Below are 22,225 nucleotides of genomic sequence, written 5' to 3'. Positions count from 1 at the left end.
CCCACAATAAGCTTCAAATGGATGCATGATCTATGTATATAAGGTCACATCAATAACAAATTAGAGGAAGAGAGGAGATGCCTTTCACAACAAAGCTAGATGAAGAGTTCTTAACCAAACAAAGGATTTAAGGTCATAAAATGAACAATTTTGATTACATAGAGTTGAAAAACTTTTGGGGAAAAAAATCAATGTAGTCTGAATTAGAAGGAAATATTAGCTGAGAAACAATCTTTAAGGTAAATTTCTCTGATAAGGGTTGATATCCAAGATACATAAGAAATTGTTAAAGGAAACAGATCAAAAGTCATTTCCCAACAGATAAAAATGGTCAAAGAATTTGCCAGTTCTCAAAAGAATGCATACTAACAACCATAGGGAAAATGCTATAAATCATTCTTTTAAAAAGAGAAATGGAAATTAAAACAATGATGAGGTTCTACTTCACCCTATCCCATGGGCAAAGAGGATCAAAAAAATGTAAAATGACAACTATTGAAGAGGCTCAGTGGATAGGCTTGGAGTCAAGAAAACATGAGTTCAAATCCAGCCTCAGATACTTGGTAGCTGTGTGATGCTGGGAAATTCATTTAACCTGTCTGCCTCAGTTTCCTTACCAGTAAAATGAGTAGGAGAAGGAAATGGCAAACCAATCCAGTACCTTTGCCAAGAAAACTCCAAATGGGGTCATGGATACGATGACAACAGAGAGGCTATGGAAGGCCAGGTTCATTTATTAAAAATCAGTAACAATTACTATTTAACAATTATTGATGGAGCTATGAATTAGTTTAACCATTCTGGAAAGCAATTTGGAACTGACCCAAAAGTTAGAAAATTCTGCATACCATTTGACCCAGCTATACCACTATTGTGTATATTCTCCAAAAAGAAGCGAGGGCACAAAAATATTTATAATAAAACTTTTCTTTGCAGCAAAGAACTGAGAACAAAGTGAGCACCTACCAATTTAGGAATGGTTGAACAAATTATTGTATATGAATATAAAGGAATATTACTGTACCATAAGAAATAAGAAAAGGTATAGATTCAGAGAAACTTGGGAGGACTTGATTAAAGTAAAGCAAAGCAAAGTAAGCAGAACTAGGAAAGAATGTATGCAATGACCATGATATGGTAAAGGAAAATAAGTGGAAAAACTTCAGAAGTCTTACAAGTTCAATGACTAATCATAAGATTCTAGACTGATGATGAATCTTGCTTCCTAGCCCTTAGCATAGAAATCATGGTATAGAGGTGAAGAATGGCATTGGCAGGCATAGTCAATCTATGGATTTGTATTGCTTGCCTAGACTTAATTATTATAAGGCAGGGCCTTTTTTTTGGGGGGGGGGATAATGGGGAGGGATAATAGTGGGGAGTGTAGAGATAGGATTATAAAAATAAGAGTGAGTTTAAGTGAAGTTGAAGGTTGTCTTGCAGAAGCTAGCATAGACACATGCTAGGAACTCTGAAGAGAGGATTCTGGAATGCAGGGGAAAAGGAGGAAGAGTTTTGAAGGTGCAATGGTCAACTTCACTCTCTTTTTGTCCTGAAGCCTGAGAGGAAGGAGCCTGCTCACTGCTAAGCCTATCTAACCAAGCCTGTTGTGAGGGAAGGGAAACTTTTAAAATTCCTTTGAAAGTATCTCTTCCAAAGAAGAAACCTACTTAAAGAAGATCTCTCTATACTATATCAATCCTGACTGAGAAGAAGTGTTTTCCAAAGTCTGTTGTGTGGGCTAAGGCATTTGCCTCAGGCCCAGTCCAGCCTGGAATGGACTCAGTCAATTTGAGTTCACCCTTATCCAACTTGGAGAAACTATTAACAACCAGATAAACTGATAATGGAGGATTTTAGTGTCAGGTAGCATAGAGAGGGTTTGTGAATACTTAGCCAGCAGAAGCAGGGACTGATAAGGAACTTCAAGATCTTGAAGATTCCATCTAACAATGGACATAAAGGAAAGAGGGAAGTAACAGAATTTAGAGATTAATACATCGTTGTTCCTAAATCCTCCCTCCTTACCCTTTGTTAATTAATAAATCATTTACTGTCAGACCAAGCAGTCTGAAAGATTGGTTTGTGTCCTGACACTAGTATGGTAAGGCCCAATCTGCCTTACTTTACTAAAGGGGACTGTTGTATTTATAGGCAGTTCCCTAGGTGGATAACATCCATCCACCTCAGTTTATCCCAATGCTTCGGGAGACAAAAGATTATATTAATAGTGAGATAATTAAGGAAATATTTGAATCATATACATAAATTAAAAGAAGGAAGTTCATAAGAGGACACAGGCAAACGGCACTGTTAGAACTATATTAAATTGGATTTTTTTAAAAAGATGTCCTAAAAGTCATACATTCCTCTTTTTTTGGTTCTTTGAATAAGGAAATGTTTGTTCATGTTTCTCGGGCTTAATGATAACTTTTTAAAAAAAGAATCTATTTTTGGTGATGGTGGTCAAACAATAGTCTGGAAGTTTTGGAGGGTGATTAGGACTTATGACAACTCCTATATCCATTAATCTGGGAAGTGGGAAAAGGCAAGAATTCCACTATACACAACCTGAGCATGTAGAATAATCATCAACAGAAAACCAAGTTTTTGTTAGAAGATAAGAGATACAAAGGAAACTTAAAGAAAAGGTGGAAGATCCAGAAGAATTCATTTACCACAAAACTGGGGGCATATTAAGGGGTCTTAATTTTGTAATCAGAGGAATTGATGGAAATAACTAGGTTGCCCAAACATCTTTAATCCAGTGATTATTGTTAACACTTTCTTTGTTGTGGTGGTTGTAAAAGATACTTTGTTTTATTAAACGGGGTATATAGAATAATATGTAATCATTACAGAAATCACATGTGCCAATAGTACATGTAGCTATGTTTATATATTTTAGAGGTCATTTTCACTTGAAACTTGTTGAAAACTTTTAACACATCACTATCACCTTCAAAATTCCTAATGATTCCTTATTACTTTTTACATCAATCTGGTGAAGTTAAGGGCAGCAAGGTAGTGCAGTGAATAGTAAGTAGCACTGGGCCTGAAATTAGGAAAACATCTTCCTGAGTCTGGCCTCAAACACTTGATAGCTGTGTGACCCTGAGCAAATCACTTAATCCTGTTTGCCTCTGTTTTTCATCTGTTAAAATGAGCTAGAGAAGGAAATGGCAAATCACTTTTAGTATCTTTGCCAAGATAACACCAAATGGGATCCAGAAGAGTCAGACATGACTGAAAAATGACTGAATAACAAAGATAAAGATAAAATTCTCTCTACTAATATTCCTTCCTATCTTTGTACCTTTTTGATAGCATGCCAAAAATATTTCATATACAAAAAGACCTACCATGTTCTCTTATAAAAATAGATGGTCTAAAGATTTCCTCTCAAAAATTTCACAATATCTATTAGTGGAACCACTGTTGATTCATTCACTTTTGTATATGTGAAACTGATATATTATTGTTTACTTTTCCTTCTCCCTCACCTCTTATGTCTAATAACTCATTAAGATGGATTGTTTATACATCCACAATATTCTTTTCAGATCTCAACTCTCTAAGCAGTCCCAGTGTCAACAGCCTAGTACAAACCCTCCCTACACCCATGGGTACAATGAAACAAACTTCCAACCTTTCTTTTCAGTTATATTCTCCTCTCTCTACTATTAATCCTTAATACAACTACCAGATTAATATTTCCAATGCAAAGGTGTGATCATAAAGTTCAAATCCTTAGCCTGGCACACAGATTGTATAATCTGGCAGCATCCTGATTTTCTGGGCAAGTAAAAAATTTCCTCAAGTACAGGCATATCTTGTTTTAATGAGCACTACTTTATTGCACTTCATAGATAATGCAAGTTTTTTTCTTTAAGAAAAACCTCAGCATGTTGCATGGACCCTGAGGTGGAACTGTGTGAAGACATGGACAAGAGTTGCACAGAATGGAAGATATGGATGGTTAATAAACTATACTTTTGGAAAGAGCCCACTTCAGAGATATCACAGATCCATTAGAGTGATAATTAGAGAGACTGTTCAGTATCACCTGGCACTTTGAATCAAGAAACCTTCTGCTTACAATTTCTAGCACTTATTAGCTATGTAACCATGAGCAAGTTATTTAACCTCTCAAAGCCTCAGTTTCCTTACTTTCAAAATAATAATATACATGGTACTTCTCCACTGTGTTGTTATGAGCATCTTATGACATTGCATAAAAGCATTATGGAGACTTTAAAACTCCACATACACATCACTTATTATCATGATCATTACTATAGGTGTATTTGTATGTTCATATCTACCAAACAGTAATGATAGGAGGGATAACATCTCATTGAAAGATTGTATCTTCCCTAAGATTTGATATTGCTTTCTATACACAGAAGGCACCTGTTGTTTGTTCAATAGAATTAAAGAAGTAGAAGATGAAAATATTGCTGAGTTACAAGGAAAAACAGACCCTCTAATATATAATTCTCTTTCATGCCTGTCCATCCCATCTATCTCCAGGTCATGGCTTTTCTTAAGAAAAGTTCCATTAGGTTTCCGCATATTGTACTGGGCTCTACATCTTTAAAAATTAAGGTTTCAAGAAAATCACAGTAAAGTGAATAAAGAGTTCATAGTAGATCTTGTCACGAGTCCAGAATTTCTTGGCTTAACTAATAAGAGTAGAAAAAGTTATGTGGAATATGAGGGAGACACTATTCTAAATAACATAGCTGCAGCTGGCACCTTTACTTCAAATCCAGATTAGCACAGAGATGTTATCAGGGTCTCAACTGGCAAGCCTCAGGCACAACAGTCATGTTTACAAGTGACATATGAGTCTAGGATTCATAACTCAGTAGTGAATGGATCTGAATAGTACTAGCCTGGCACATAAAGACAATGAAAGGACTGGAGTGAGTCACTTGATAGATTGACTCAAAAACTATAAGGTATGGGATATATAGAGGCAAATAAGAATGGAACCTGTTGGAAGCCCTTGTTACACTGTTGGTGGCAGGAAAATAAATCACAAGTAAGAAAATGCTAAATAGTCAAATGTAGTTAAGTGATATTTGTACTTAATGATTCCTATTTTAAGTCCCACTTTAAATGACTTGGAGAATACCAGGATAGTTCTTTAATTTATTTAACAAATACTGAACTACAGGCAAAGCATGGTACTAGGTGTTCCAAAAGACACAAAGAAATGTAAGATAAGGTCCCTGATCTCTAATATTTTACAATCTAGGTCAGTGATGGTGAACCTATGGCATGAGTGTCAAAGATGGCATGCAGAATGCTCTCTGTGGGCGCTCAGCCACCCTCCCTCCCCACCCCACTGCTCTCAGAGTTTGTTACTAGAAAGGCAGAGGGACTCAGTGGAGTTGTTCCCCTCCCCCTCTCCACTGTGCCTGATGACATTTTTTCACATCACCTACCCCTCTGCCCAATAGCCCAATGGGAACACTTTCTCCCTTCCTTGTGTGGGGTAAGGGGAGGACGGGGCACATCCAGCACTTGGTGAGAGGGAGAAACATGGCACATGTTCTCTGGGGGAGGGGGGGCAGTATGGCATTTGATCTGGAGTGTGGTGTGGGGGTGGGGCCTGCCACTCCATTCTCTAAAAGGCTTGCCATCACTGATCTAGATGAATAGATAAGACATAGGCTCGCTTGCTTGCTCTCTCTCTCTCTCTCTCTCTCTCTCTCTCTCTCTCTCTCTCTCTCTCTCTCACACACACACACACACACACACACACACACACACACACACACACAGCCTTATGCTATACATAATTATTCTATTCTCCTAAGAGGAATATAGAACTGTTTCAGTGCTCTAGCACATTTATAATTATCTGTTAAAATGAACAAGATTTATATTGCCATATAAATTTCATTCAATATAGAAAACATATGAATACTTTTAAACCTATAAAGTTTGTGCTTAAAGGGCAGAAAAAATGGAACTTACAGAAACACATAGAAAAAGGCTTCAAAGAATTGACAATTGATAGCACTGAAATACTAATGATAGAAGTGAATTAAGTATATCCTCTACTATCTTTGCAGTATTTTTATAGTACTTAATAAGTTTTCATTTAACAAAAGATTAATTTTTATAATTTTATGTTTGTAACAGACAATTTAACTAAATATAACTTGATATCTACTTCTCTGTTAAACTGGTTGCACAGAAAACTTTTTTTTTCAGAATACTTGTAACAAAAAGGTGTACTCTCCTCTCTTTAATGAAGTGTTCATTTAAAAAATTGATATTAATGGCAAAATATGGAAGACTATTATTAAATTCTGACATACTGGACACTTGATTAATGCTGAATGTAAAAAACATCTAGGAAACTAAATATGTATGCATTTAACAATTCCATCTTCAATATAAACATTAAAGATAATAAAGATAAAAGTAATTGCTCTTTATACAATGCCTTTCTTCCAAGATTCTAAAAGAACTTTACTGACTTTGGGTATGAGGGCAGATCAGGAATTGCTGACAGATGACTACTTTTTCAATAAATCTAGAAATACTAGGTGTAAGACAGCAACTAGAGTGAAAATTGCACAAGGGGCATGAAGGCATAATGGCACTTTGTAGTAGCAAAGAATTGGAAACAAAGTGGGAACCTGTCAGTTGGGGAAGAGCTGAACAAAAAGTAGGTTGTATAAATGTAATGGAACATTATTGTGCTGCAAGAAGGGACAAATGTGAAAAATTTGGAGAAATACAGAAAGGTCTTTAGGAACCAGCACAAAGTAAAATAAATAAAATCAAAGGAATAAAATATTTAATGACAACAACTTAAATGAAAAGATCACAAAAGGAAGCCAAACTCTTAGTAACTGAAAAGACAGTATTGGTCCCAGAGAATAGAAAATAAACATCTTAGCATGGCCAAGGAGCAAGGGACCACTAGGGCAGAATGTTATATATACTATCAGATGTAAAATGTGTTTCTACTGTTTTTGATTAATCATCTTTCTTTGTTATAGGAATGGAGGTAAAGGGGAGTCTTTTCCAGAAATTACTTCAACATAAGAGACAAAATCAAAGCATGGGTGAAAAAAATATTCTGAAGACAACTAAAAGGACTACCAATGAGATACAGGAAGCAGCATATTTCTACAAGGACTGCAGAGAAAATCTTCCTTTTCTCCAATATAGATAGATTGCTCCTTATGGTCAAACATGCCTTCATATAATACCACTATCCTGAGAAAAGTATACGACATAATTTTCTAATTAATCCTCCAAAGAAGTGGAAAGGCAAGTAGTATTTCACCAATCTAACAAATGAGAAAACTCAGACACCTGGTTCAAGATAATTAGAGCAAATCTCTGAAAGGAATAAAACTCCTAATTGAGGGTTCTACAGACTAAGCCAGAGATGGCAAACCTTTTAGAGACTGAGTGCCCAAACTGCACCCTCATGCCACATGTGAGCCCCATGCCTTACCCCAGACAGGGGAGAGAGGAAGCACTCGCACTGGGAGAGGGTGAGACATATAAGAAATGTCTTCAGGAGTGTGGAGAGGGGGAAGGAAGGAGCCCTCTCCAGCACATGTACCATAGGTTCACCAACGTGGGACTAGGCTATATTGCTGTTAAAGTAAAAATCAGGTTAAAATTTAAGTGAAAAACTTCTAAAAGTGCATACTTATAGCAACATTTATTCACTTGTATTTCACACAATATATGCCCAGCTACCCATTAAAGTCTCACTAGTAATAGAAAACAATATATATGAGCAATATGAATGAGTTAATGTTACCAAAAGAACCTTAACTTTTGCATCTCCTGACTTTTTAGGTTTAAGTTTGTACCTTAACCTTGCATTTTTATTATTTTTACATTTTATGTGGAGGTATAAAGTCACATTTGAGATAGAATTCCATTAAACATATGAGCAACTTCATGGTCTATTATGTTAGATCAACTTTTCTGTAAAAATAAATTGTTAAGGATATTATTCCTGGAACAGAATAAATTCTTGGAATTACTGAGTAACTTATGTACTGTACCACTGTTCCAAGAACACATTACTTATTTTATCATGACAAAGTAAAGTTATTAATCTTCTGGCTTCCATTTCAACAATGAGAAATGCTGTAAGATGCACAGACACCTGCACTACATTTCAGCACAACTTTATATCATCCATAAACATTTCTTGTTTGGACACCTCTTCCAAACAAATGCACACAGAATACTGTATGTAGCATTTGATTTTATGAAACTATAAAAGTTCCTTGCTGTTAATTACAGAGACAAATGTCTCATCACACATTTGGTTACCAGATAGTATAATTAGTTTTCTACATTAACCTTTCAAATGCAAAGTCTGGTTTTCAAGTTATAAAATATTGTAAAACCCTAGAATTAAAATTCCTTCCAGTGTATTTCCATGAGTTTGTAAAAATATAATAAGTAATTCTAAGAAAACCAATTTGTAGATTCTTATAAGGTATTATTATGAATATTGAAAAAGAATCTGATATAATTACTTTTTAAGCTATGATTTTTAAATCTAATATGCAATATATGCATCTTTGTATTACCTGACCATCAGCAAAAATATACTCTTTGATCTCTTTTTACAGTAAAGGTAAAGAATTTATATTCATTCTCTTGGTCCCCCAATTACATACTTTAAAGACAGCTGACTGGAAACACATGTAATCTGTGGAAAAGAATAGGGCATTTCTGTCCAAAGCTAAAAGGCTCACATGAAGATTGAAGTTATAACCTTAACTTAGATTTTAAATCCCAAAAAGAACAAGGATTGTGTCTTACTAAACACTCTCTCATTCAAGACAGTGTGTTCTGAATGAAGTAGATGATAAATGTTTGTTGAAATAAAATCATGTTCTAACTGAAAATTAGTCTAGCCTAATGTTATAACAAGGTATATATTATACTTTGGGCCAATACTTAATAAAAAAAGATTTGTTAGCAAAGTTTTCTGGAAAGAAATGAAGAAAAGAGATACTTCTAATGAATAAAAAAATATAAAACTGCATGCTAACCATAAGCATCCAATTAAATATATAAACAGGCGAAGCAAAATTTCAAATTGTCAGGTTGTAGAATTTTGACTAGTCAGAAACCAGCAGGTAGTGTTTCAAAATGGTCTTCTTCATTCTGTTAAATTTAAATCTAATTTGGACTCCATATTCTAGTTGCCTAGTATCTCTTTCTATTTCGTATTCCTAATCAATTGATCTCTCCCTCAACAAATGTTACTTTCTATATTTTCTTCATGAAAGACCCATATCACCTTTTACCAAGATGCCTATCCTATTGTAATTTCACTTCATTTTAAAATGATTATATTCTCTTAGGTGTGTGAAATCTATATTCCCATGTGAACCACATTTTGCTTATAATCATGACATCTCTAGGTATCTTATAGTATACCTTTTATATCCTTTATCCTAGTTAAATTAGAAAACTTCCTCAGATGCTGTATCAGACAATGTTGAAATCAATTTATAAATCAGGTAAGTATTATCTTAAGCACTACTGTACAAGTCCATAGAGTTATAAAAATGGATAGCCATACTCTAAATAAGTGCTGGCCATGTACTTTTTCATTTCTGATTCTTCATTCTTCATATCCCTCATGATAAAAATTACTTGATCTGTTCCATTTCTGGGCAAATTTCTCAGGTCAACAAATCTCTCCTCTGATTTAAGATGATCAAAAAGGTTTCTTAAATAAAGCATAATTCGATTTATCCAGCTAAAATTTCTGACATCTCAATAGTCTATCTTTGTATAAAGATAAGAATGAATTTATAACTAGAATCTTTAAGAGCTGAGTATATTCATTCATCCAACAGATATTTAAGCGTCTACCATGTGTACTGTATCAGAACACCAGACACTCAAAACAATCTGGGACAGAAGACAAAGTTTACACAAAGATAGAGAAGCCTGAATTCTTGCCCTCCAGCTGCTTAAAATCTAATTGGGGAAAGAAGATATATTCACAAAAATTGCCACAAAAGGTAGTCCTAACCAAGTGCTGTAAGAATGATAAAAGAGCTATAGGAATTCAGAAGGAAAAAATAACCTCTAGTTACAGTAATTAAGATCTTTATGAAGTGTGTTATATTTGGGCTGGTCCTAAAGAACAGGATGAATGTTCATAGGTAGGAATAAGAAAGAACTGTGGAAGCAGGGAGACAGGAGAAGAAATCAGATGAACAATTCTAATAGGAAAAGCTCATTCCATTCAGTCCTCTAATTTCATGTAGTGAATTGCCAGAGTAGAGCTCCCATCCTTGGCCACTGTTCTCTGCTCTCATTCTTATATATTCCAGTCTCATCTTTACCATTTATCCTTCCTACTCTAACTTACCTGTCCACAGTTCCTCTGGAACCCCCATTCTATTGTTAACAAACTACCCTTTATATTAGATATGTGCCTTCCTCACATTACCTTAACTATATTTATTTTGTATTGACTTTATACATGGAGCTGCCCTATCTCCCCTATAAAATATAAGCTCTCTGAGGACATATCCAGTTTCTCCTTTGTTTTTATTCCCAGTAACTAAACATAGCACCTAGAACAAAGACAAACTTATGAATGCTTATTGAATTAACCGGTTTAAATAGTTTGAGGACAGAAATGTAAGTGAAAAAAGGCAAGGTGTGTTCTTAGGATAGCAATTGCATTTGCGCTCATTCTGTATATCTTTGTCTGAATATATGAGAAGGTTCTCATGAGGAAATAGCTGAAGATAAGAGTGGCAAGGTAGATTGGAGACTGAATGTGCAGGGCCTCCAAGGCCAAGAAAAGGAGTCTGGACTTTATGCTACAGGTTAATAGGGAGTCACTGACCAAGGTATTTTTGACCAGGAGAATAATTCAGAATTTTAAGAAGACTACACCAAAATCTTACAATAGTATAAAGGAATAAGTTAGGAAAAATATAAATGAAGAAAGAACAGTTTGAAGGTTATCATAATCTAGGTAAGAGATAACAAGGATATAATAAACTAAGGTCATAGGAGTGAGGAGAGAAAGGAAAGAAAGTAAGAGATATAATGGAAGAATAGAAACTAAATTTAATGAGGCAGAAAGTGATTATAAAGAAGTAAGGAAATGAAGAGTAGACAACTCATTCCTAAAAGGAAAGGAGAATGGTAGCTGAAAGATAGGAGAGTCAAGAGAGGAAGTGTGACTGCTGAGGTTTGACTTTATATTAATATTATAAGTTAGTAACAATCCACCCTCCTACTGTCATTTTTTTGAGTTGTCATATAAGTACTTTAGGTAGCATAAAAACATTCTGTTCTCTCAATCATTAAACAAAAACTTTGTTTCCTTAAGAAAACCTCTAAAATTTAACTTAACAAATAATTTTCAAATTCTCTCTCTAAAACCATTCTGTGGATCTTATAAGAAAATTTATATCACCTGATTTGAACATATTATAAGTAACCAAAACATTTTCAAATGTTTTAGCAATAAGTACAGTTTTAAGATTTCATACTATTTAGTGTATTAGCCTAGTAGCAAACAACTAAGCCAAAATACTGTGTAAGAACACATTCTATTTAAAATATACATTACTATGCTAAACATAAACAGCTAGATGGTTCATGAAACTATTCAGATATTTTTTCAGATTCTTTGCTACTTAATCTAGATCTCTGTTTTTTGACACTGGGTTATACTATAATAGTAACACTTAAAATTCATATGGTTCTTTAAGGTTTACAAAGCAGGTATAAAGAAATTATTTCACTTGATGCTTAAAATAGAACCATAAGGTAGGAACCAATTATTTTTTATTTCCATTTTACAGATGAAAAAACTGAAACCTAGAGAAGTGAAGTATTTTATCCATGGTCACAGAACCAGGAAGTATCATAGACAGAATTCAAACCTAAGACTCTCCACTATATAATTCTGTTGCTCATGTTCATGGCCCCTGTGCTTCTGCCTATGCTGCCCTTACCATTTCCTGCCACCTTTTCTATACCTATTGTAATAGTTTAAAAGGGTGTGGTCACCAATTGTCATAATTTAAAATTAAATTATGAGGCTGTTAGTATCTTTAACAATTTAGTTTAATTAAAATAGAGATAGTAAAGAGAGGGAAATGTTGGAAGGAGGTAGAGAATTGTCTAGTTCAGTGATTCCCAAAGTGGGCACTACTGCCCCCTGGTGGGTGCTACAGCGATCCAGAGAGGCAGTGATGGCCACAGGTACATTTATCTTTCCTATTAATTGCTATTAAAATTTAAAAAAATTAATTTCCAGGGGGCTAAGTAATATTTTTTCTGGAAAGGAGGCGGTAGGCCAAAAAATTTTGGGAACCATTGGTCTAGTTAATACCCTAATTGCCGATCTGATGGAATCCTGCTCACCACTGACAAAAAGCTCAATCTCCAGTCAGAAGAGCATGGGAGTCTCTTTAACAAGAGTCCCCAGAGTAAGCATCTCCCTTCAGGTCAAGTCCCCAATGCAGAATTCCAAATCCGAGTCTGAGAGTCCCTTCAGCAAGTCCAAGAGTCCCACCAGCAGAAGAGGGAGTCCCTTTAGTCAGCATGTCACCAACCCAAGTGAGAGAGTCTCCAGCCAGAGTGTCACCAACCCAAGACAGTCACCAAATCCAAAAAAGCCTGAGCAGTCCCTGGGTCCCACTTATACTTGTTTTTCTCCACTCATGAGCTCTCTCTCACTCCATGTCACACCTCAAGAACCAATCATAGTTCCCTGTGGGATCAACTTCCTATCTCTGAGGGTATGAACTTCCTTTCTCTGAGGTTGTGAATTCCCTTGCAATCAATGCTAAAGTATTTTCAAGTTCTTGACTGATTAAGTTAAAAAACAACAAAGGGAGGATAATTCCATTTTCACACTATCCAAATCAGTTTCATCTTTCTTTTGTTATTTTAAAATATATTTTATTTATTTCACTAAATATTTCCCAATTACATTTAAAATCTTAAAAAAGATTCATTTTTGAACATTTTGAGTTCGAAACTTTCTCCCTCCTACCTGTCCCTCCTCCACACCTTGAAAAGGCAAGTAATATGATATCAATTATACATGTGAAGTTATGCAAAACATATGTGCAAAAAAAAAACACCAAAAAAAGAAAAGCAGGTTTCAATTTGCACTCCAAAGTTTATAAGTTCTCTTTTTGGAGGTGGACAGTATTTTTCATCATAGGTCCTTTGGAATTGTCTTGGATCACTGTCTTGATCAGAATAGCTAAATCTTTCATGTAAGTTGAATATCTTTATACTATTGCTATTTCTCTGTACAATGTTCTGATTCTGTTCACTCCACTTTGCATTAGGTCGTGTAAGACTTCCTAGGTTTTTCTGAAACCATCCTGCTCATTATTTCTTATAACACAATAGTAAACCATCACAATTATAGACTAAACTTGCTCAACTATTCCCCAATTGATGGGCATCCTGTCCCATTTTTCAAGGTCCATTTTGAATCCCATCTCTTCCTTGAAAAATGTAAGACCACCCTTCTTTCCTCTCTCTGCCTTTCTAAAGAACGTAATACCTACATTACTCATTTTGGCATTTACCCACTTACTTATTTAATAATTACTACTTAATTACAGAATACCTTGCCCTAAGTCAGTGATGGCAAACCCATAGCACTGGTGCCAAAGATAGCATGCAGAGTGCTCTGTGTGGGCACAAGGCTACCCATTCCCCCCCAGAGTTCATTACTAGAAAGGCAAAGGGACTCAGGTGGAACTGCTCCCTTCTCCCTTACCAACATGCCTGACATTTTTTCACATCCCCTACCACTCTGCCCAGAAGCCCAATGGGAGCACAAGGGGCAAAGGTGGGCAACTCACCAGGGGCAGAGTGGGAGGAGAGAAGAGTACTTGGACCACTCCCTTCTCCCTCTCCACACTCACTGAGGGCATTCCTTACTTCACTCACCTCTCCACCCAACAGCTGGATGGGAGTGCTTTCTCCCTCCCCTATGTGGGGTAAGAGGGGGTGGGGTATGGCATGTGGGGGAGGGGCACATAATCTTTGGGGGGGCAGCCATGGCACTCTATCTGGAGGGCAAGGGTGGGGGGCAGGGCCTAGTACTCCATCACTAAAAGGTTCACCATTACTGCCATAGGTCATTATTTTAACTGTCACTTGAGTTCTTCTAGTTTAGTTCTTCCAACTAAATTATAAGCTTCTTGAGGTTGACAGATGCTTTTAATCATTTTTTTGGTTTTTCTCTTCTCTCCATGAGTGCTCAAGTTGTTGAACTATTCACTGTCATAGGCAACAATAGAATGTGGAAATCTACATAGTGAGCTACCCTTGTCTAATATCATTGCATGATTCAAAGCATAAGAAAGGAACCCTCCAAACTTGGCCAAACAGTGCTATATTTCATCCAGTAGGAAAACAACTGAACTTCCTCTTCATGATGGATGCTAGAAAAGACCTTATACAATTTTTAAGAAGTATATTTGATTTGAGGACTTCTCCCAAAGTATGGAACAAATCTGTTTTTTTCCCTGAACTTCAATCTCATCAATATGAATCATCATATACTGGCATTAATGGAACTTCCATATAACATTAAGTTCAGGGTTCATGTTTCAATTCTAGATATTGAGTAAAACTGCTACAGCTATTCTCCTGATATGTCTGGTAATAAACTCCTTTAGGGTTCACTGAACTCTAAACTAAGTGGTGTCATAGCCATGCTTCAGTAAATTATATAGCAAATACTACTTAAATCTATATTTTGAGGTGTCAGTGTAGCCTGAAAACATGCATTTTCTTATCAACAAACATAATTTTAAGTAACCTGTGGGTGCTGTCAATAAAACTGTTCACAGATGTTTTAGAAATATTAATTTTATAATCACATCTTCCTTTATACTTTATTACTCTAGCTCCCATTGAATCAAAATATTCTTTTGAAAAGTACATCATACCTTCCTCAAAGTAAGCAAGATTTTTAAGAAATATAACATAGTATACTTTTATACTACTAAATGAATAGACTCTCTTGCCCTTGACAAGAAATTTAGCATCCTCAATCTATATGTCTTTGGTCTATCATACCCAAAATAAATAGGCACTTGACAAGTGTCTACTATTTTCTAAGCACACAGGAAAAAATCCTACTTCTTTGGAGAATAACTAAATCAAGGACAGCATGTTCCCTCTTTATGATAACTGCTGATTTTACACTAAAAAGCTAGTCCTTCATTTCAAAAGACTGAATAAGGCAGTACTTAAAAAAGAATTCCAACTGTTTAAATTTAGGGGTCCTGAAAAACTAGAATCCAAAAATATTCTGGCTATAGGTCACAAAATTTCATTTGATTATGAACTTGTTGAAATTTCTTGAGGTTGAAACTTTTAGCTTGAGTATTTAAGTATTCTTTTAAGAAAGGCAAATCAATTACAATTATGTTCCCTATAGTTAATCTTGCTTCCTTTACCAAAATAAATATTTCAATATTAATACCAACTAAAGGTGGAAGTATATATTTGATTTAAAGTTACATGATGTAACTGATATGAGTTTAGTGATATAAGAAATACTGAAATGCCTCCCCTGCTTGCCCTTCAATCCAGTCATAGCATTGCTGGGTTTGTACCCCAGAGATCACAGATAAAAAGACTTGTACAAAAATATTTATAGCCACGCTTTTTGTGGTGGCAAAAAAACTGGAAAATGAGGGTATGCCCTTCAATTGGGGAATGGCTAAACAAGTTGTGGTATATGCTGGTGATGGAACACTATTGTGCTCAAAGGAATAATGAACTGGAGGAATTCCATGTGAACTGGAAAGACCTCCAGGAACTGATGCAGAGTGAAAGGAGCAGAGCCAGAAAACATTGTACACAGAGACTGATACACTGTGGTAAAATCGAATGTAATGGACTTCTGTATTGGCAGCAATGCAATGACCCACGACAATTCTGAGGGATTTATGGAAAAGAACAATACCCACATTCAGAGGAAGAACTACAGGAGTGGAAACACAGAAGAAAAACAACTGCTTGAACAAATGGGTTGGTGTGGACATGATTGGGAATGTAGACTTGAAACTATCACACCAAACGCAACTATCAATAATATGGAAATAGGTCTTGATTGATGACACATGTTAAAACCAGTGGAAATGCGAGGTGGCTATGGGAGGGAGAGTGAAGGGGAAAGTAAAAACATGAATCATGTAACCATGGAAAATTTTTCTAAAAAAATAAAATATTTAAATTAAAAAAAAAAAAGGAAATGCTTCTCCCCCCTTCTTCCATACACATGCGCGCGCGCGCACACACACACACACACACACACACACACACATATACACACATGCATGTATTTGATCTATTCCCTCTATCTTTTTACACAGGGTTTTTGTATGTGTCTGTGTAGGTGTGTTTAAACACAAAACAGAGGCTACCTAAGCAAGAACTTTGCTCTCTATGCTATAAGTTGTTGTTTGATTGTTTGGGAAGGGATGGTATGCTCAGTGACATGCCAAACTTAGTCCCAGTCAGCCTTGGCCTATTCTGCATTCTAGACTTCCATTGTTGTCACTTACCTATCCACTCTCCCCACTTCAAGTGGTAACAATTTCCAAAAAAATTTTTTGCTTGTTCCTTTTCATGTGTTACTTCTTTGCTATGCTTTCTTAAACTTTTCCTTTAGGGTTGTGGCCAGAGCATTCATTGCACCCACAAGACAGCTGGAATAGACAAAGTCTAAAGCAAAATTTGATGGTCCAGGATTACTCTCCCTTCTTATCCCACTGCTTTAGGCCACTATGCAAAATCTCGATTATTATATAATGTACTAAGAGCCCCAAATATCTAATGGCAAGTCAATGTACAACAATTGTTAAGATCTTCAGGTATAATATTTGTACCAAAAATCATATAGGAAGAGTAAAAATGTTTTTTTACTACCTACCATCCGTCATGCAGCTACACTTGTTTGAAGGGCAGTCAGAGAGGCTGCTTTTGTTCTACTTGTTCTTTAGGTGAGCTGGGAATGAGGATGGTAAGAGGAAAGAATAGTTTTTCTTTCTGATCCCAAACTCTCTGCAGTAGATCATATTACTGACCACCTTTTCCTTCTTGAAGTACTTCCCTTGGTTTCAATGTTTCTCCACCTCCCTCTGGCTAGTCTCCTTTCATCTCTTTTCTACAGCTCCACTTCCTCCTCTCTCTCTCTTCCCATCCCCTAAACATAGGTATCCCTCCAACCTCTGTCCTAGGTCCTCCTCTCTATACTACTTTAATAATCTTCCTCAACTGCATGCTTCAGGTATTACTTTTAGGCAGACAATTCCAAAATCCATACTTCTAGTCATGATCCCTTCCCTGAGCTAAAGATCCACATTTCCAACTACCTACTTGCCACCTCCAATTTCATGTCCAATTAGCAGTTCCAGTTCTACAAGTGCAAAACTGAATCCATCATTAAAAACAACAGCAAAAAAGAATAAATCAAACTTGTTCTTTCTAATTTCCCCATTTTTGTTAAAGGTAAAACAATTATATCAGTTACCTAGATTCAAAAACTCAGTTGTGTTTGACCATTTTCTCTTTCTTGTTCCTCTCTACCACCCTTCAACTAACCAGTCCTACAATTCTTTTATGATTTTACCTCCACAATCTCTCTCTAACCCATTTTTTCCCCTCCATTTCTATGGTCATCGGCCTCTCTGAACTATTATAGCCTGGCTTTGGTTTTCTCTCCACTCAAATCCATCCTACACATTGTCATCAAATTAATTTTTCTAATGCACAGCTCTATTCAATTACTTCCCTGCTCAAAAACCTTCACTGACCTGTCAAAGGAAGTCCAAACTCCTTGGCATGACATTCAAGGCCCTCCTCAATTCTGAACCACCCTATTCTACCTTTCTACTCTTATCCCACATTAGCTGCCTTTGATGGATGCTCTATACACTAGCCCAACTAGGCTACACACTATTCTTTACCTCTTCTTATTGTTTCCCACTTCTCCTTGCACTATTCTTTAGGTCTGCAATGTGCTATCTCCATACCTCCCCTTATTAAAATCCAACCCTTCTGTCATGTCTCATCTCAGATGTCACCATCTCCATGCTTTCCTTGATAAATATGTTTCCCTCTTCTGAATTCTATCAGTACCTTGTTTATTTCTCACCTACAATAGTATAACTGATTGGTAATAACAGCTATGTACATTTGTTATTCCTTAGTACATCTGAAAGCTTTTTAAGAAGGACCATGCTGGATATTTTTGTATGGAAGTGCCCTTATACATAACTGGAACTCTATAAATGGTTAACTTTAAATGAATACAAAATACATGAAAATGATGAGCCACTCAATGATAACTAGTACTACGAGGAGATAGTTAGGCACACAATAATACTTCTGTTTTCCTCACACTTTTAAAACTGTAGATTTAATTTAATTTTGTCATGGCAGGATTAGCAACCAGGCTACAGAGGTGAAGGGACATTACAATATGACAGCACATTAATCCTTTATCCCACCCAAGGCAGAAGCAAAACCAAACAAATAGCAGCTTCCTGGAAATTGAATTTCTGTTATCCAGATGTCAAAGATGTAATACCCCAATTACACAAACTATTGCCAGTGAAGCATGCCAGCAAATATGCAATGTAAATGGGGTGAGCATAGAGCTACAAAACTGCATAGTCAGCATCTGGCTCTGTGAGTGAGTGATAATTAGCACTGTGTGTAGACACTAATAAACATTTATGTCTGAAATTACAACTTTTAGCAATGTTAATAAGGGATATATTGGCAATCTGTAAAATAAAAGGTCTTGAAAAGAATGTCATACATTAAGCAATGGCAGACATTTCCCGTTCTTGCACAATCTTTTTTTTTTCCCTAATTGCAAATGGCCACACTGTTTTGCTCAGAAATTAATCGACATAAGAACCTACCTAAAAAAATGGGTTGTGTCTCTTTAGCCTCTCCATTAACATCATTGCTGAAGTCAGAAACCTTATATATCTCATGGTGATAATCTAGGAGAGAAACAACAAAAAATTAGAATTCTAATGACATGGAAGATATAAAAAGGCATTGAACATTAGAGTCATATTACATATTATATTAAAGCTCTACAGTTTTAACTTGTAATTATGATTTTTAGAAATCAAATTAACCACAGAATACAAAACCTTTAGTAACACGAAAAAACTTTACCAGTTTTTTTGGAAGTATACAAAACAAATATTTCTTTTTTTTTTTTAAAAACAGCTTTGCCTGACCTTACTATGTCAGTTTTCACTGAAAAATATGTCAACATGAAAATCCAGATGCTTTTCTAAAGAGCAGTAAGCAAATTTATACTCAACAGGGAAAGTGTTCTGTATCCCTAGTCACCGGAGTCTTTTGAACTTTAATAACTAAATTTGTAAAGGATATATTAAGAATATTCCCTGTGCTTAGCCATAACACACCTGACTTTAACAGTTAATACTGAAAAAATACTGGGAATTAAAAGCAGACTAAAAGGAATACCACATGAAAAATATGAATTTGTAATTTTAAATACAGTACAATTTGAATAAGGAAGCCAGGGTCTCATCTTTCACACCAGTGTATCTTCTGCTCTCAGCTACTGAACTTTAATATGCAGTGGTTTATTTTCTGAAAATACAACTGCATAGTAGAGAAAAGAATCAAGATTCTAGAACTTGTTTTAAAACTTGCTATGTCAGTCAAACTTAAAAATACAGAATTTTTCTAGCTCTCTGTAGAAGCTCATGTGGTTTTGATATAGTTCCTACAAAATGGGATCACCTAAGTAGCTACATAAAACATGGATTTCTTTTTCACTTTTATGTCTTGTGGGGCCTTGGACATTACCAAGCAATACTTACGCAATTATTCTCATTTTCAAGATTCAGTAATAAGTTTTTCTGAGATTAGAAAAACAGAAGTTTTGTGTGTGTGTGTGTGTGTGTATATATATATATATATATACACACACACACATATACATATACATATATACTTGAAAGCCAAGCCAAAAAAACCTCCCATAAAACAACATCAAAAATATAAACAAATAACTGAGTATTCAACTCTGATGAGCAAAGTTATAAAGAATCAAAACAGCCTAATATTTTGAATAGGCACAGTGACTGAAAACCTCTCACTAAATTCTATCCACTTGCTCAACTATTTGAATCAGTTTAAATGGGAAGGAGAAAGCGTATAATCAAATGAATTTTCAAACAAACTAAAAGTAGGCTTTATTTGCTCCACACTAACATTTAGCTTAGCTAGGGTTTAATTAGGGGGAAAAAAGCCTGTTATTCGCAAATAGCCCTCTACTTTTCATTGGTCTATACAGTGACTTTTTAGATTGTTAAAACAGTTGGTTTGCTCCCACCTTCAATAGCCCATAAAACGTCAGAGGAAAAAGAGACTGATTCTGGGCTTCTGTATTTGTATAAATCTAAGGTTGACTCAAAAGGGAGGTTTAAGGAAAAAATGTTCTGAACCCTCAAAATATGAATATGTGGCATTACACTGGACTGATCGCCTGCTTTGAATTTAACAAGGTACAAGGAATTTAACAGATACCTTACTTTTTGCCGTAGGCTTTAATTCTTCTCAATCTTTTCTAAGACAAATTAGAAAAATTAAGATTCTAGCAAGTTAACGCATCATCAACTGATAAGTGTTTCCCTGCCCTGCTCTCCTCTTACCTCAAAATAACCCAAACGCAAGGAGGTGAATATACACCTGTTAAATTATTAAGAATTTGATGGAATTTTTAAAAATTGATTTTTATCCGATGCATAATTTTTTTTAAAACACCTTTTCTTACACCAATCTCAGCCAGACAAGTTAAATGACAACGATTCTTTCTTGGGCATAAGCATTGTTTTTCCGAAAAGAAAGAAAGAAAGGGGGGAAAAAATCTTTCATGTTCCTTGGGGGTGCGGAGGTCTCCGGAAGGGGTAAAGGGCGGGGGGGGGGGGGGCGCGGAGATTTGGCCATAAGGACCTAGGAATCATTAGTTCAGATTTCTGCACACCACTAAAATGGAATAGCAACCACCCTACTTCCCAAATCTGGCCACAGTAGTTGAATGCACAAGAAGGCTCTTTACTCCCTAAGTGTCATTGTTTGCTAATTTCCTGATTTGCTTTTTGGGCTGTTTACGTTCAATAACATCCTGCCTTCCCCCCCACTCCCTTGCACAATACAACTTTATTTTGTGTACAGTGGTCTCGCCGCCAAGCATCAACACGCCCCCCCACACCCCCTCTTTAAAGCATTTTTTAAACCCTTTTAAAAGATATAGTTACCGACTTGAAAACATACAATTGCATGGACAAATAACCACAGAGGGTGAGGAAAATGACAAGGGAGGGGGCGAGAGAGGCTTAGAGAGTGGTGATGATTGGGAAGCTGTTTACACCCGGTTAAAGTCCCTTCTCCCGGTCTCTGGCACCCACCCTGGAGAAGCCCCCTGCCCGTCCCCATCTCTCTCTCTATTCTCTTCTTACCTTGGTTCACCAATTTGAAGCTTTGGGATTTCCTGCTTCTTTTCCTCTCGGAGAACTCCATGGTGCTCGGGAGAAGGAAGGAGGAAGGGAATGTGGCAGGAGAGAAAGAAGGAGAGACAGAGAGGGAGAGGGAGGAACAGGGGGAGGGAGAGGAGGAGGAGGAGGAGGAGGAGGAGGAGGAGGAGGCGGCAGCAGCAGCAGCAGCAGCAGCAGCTCTTGTCACCCGGCCGCAGCAGCAGCAACAGCAACAGCAGCCAGGAGGACCAAGGTCCGTCCCTCAGATCAGCAGGAATGATAATTATAAGAATGATTTAAAACGAATAAAATAAATCCGGCTCCCCCGGCGATTTCGGACCCGGACGTGGGCGGGGCTGGAGGCTTCCCCGGGAGAAGTTGCCACTTTGCTCTCGTCCACCCCCCAGCTCCGCACCCCCGATCCCCGGCCCGAAGAAAAGGCAAGGAAGCGGCCGAGCCCGGGGCCCGCCGCCCTCCGCCACAACTTTCGGCTGGGGCCGGACTTGGCCCGGAGCTGGCTCGGGGCTGGCCCCTAGAGCAGAGGGCTCGGAAGGGGGCGGGCAGGCGCCGGGCGCTTTTTCTGCTCCTTCCCCGCGAGGCGGCGGCGGCGAGAGGGCGGCGATGGGCTGCCGGGGAGGCAGCTGCGGCGGCGGCGG

At 36.8% G+C, this 22,225-nt stretch overlaps 1 protein-coding gene across 3 annotated transcripts in view; it reads right to left on the bottom strand.

Annotated features, from left to right (window-relative positions):
- The window catches only part of BEND7 (BEN domain containing 7), a 126,998-nt gene extending 105,355 nt beyond the window's left edge, over positions 1 to 21,643 (bottom strand). For 2 of the 3 annotated variants that reach the window (XM_044677243.1, XM_044677244.1), the window contains exons 1-2: positions 21,555 to 21,643; positions 18,969 to 19,052 (exon numbers count right to left, since the gene is read on the bottom strand). In XM_044677243.1, coding sequence (XP_044533178.1) covers positions 18,969 to 19,052; positions 21,555 to 21,615 — 145 coding nt within the window. In that variant the 5' untranslated portion in view covers positions 21,616 to 21,643. Of the gene's footprint in view, positions 1 to 16,969; positions 17,045 to 18,968; positions 19,053 to 21,554 lie in introns of those variants that run through there. The other variant, XM_044677245.1, reaches the window with a different exon arrangement.
- Between the last annotated feature and the right edge of the window lie 582 nt (positions 21,644 to 22,225).

Source organism: Gracilinanus agilis, chromosome 5 (genome assembly GCF_016433145.1).
Source record: "Gracilinanus agilis isolate LMUSP501 chromosome 5, AgileGrace, whole genome shotgun sequence".
In the NCBI taxonomy this organism is placed as follows: domain Eukaryota; kingdom Metazoa; phylum Chordata; class Mammalia; order Didelphimorphia; family Didelphidae; genus Gracilinanus; species Gracilinanus agilis.
This window is presented reverse-complemented; position numbering and strand designations above follow the sequence as displayed.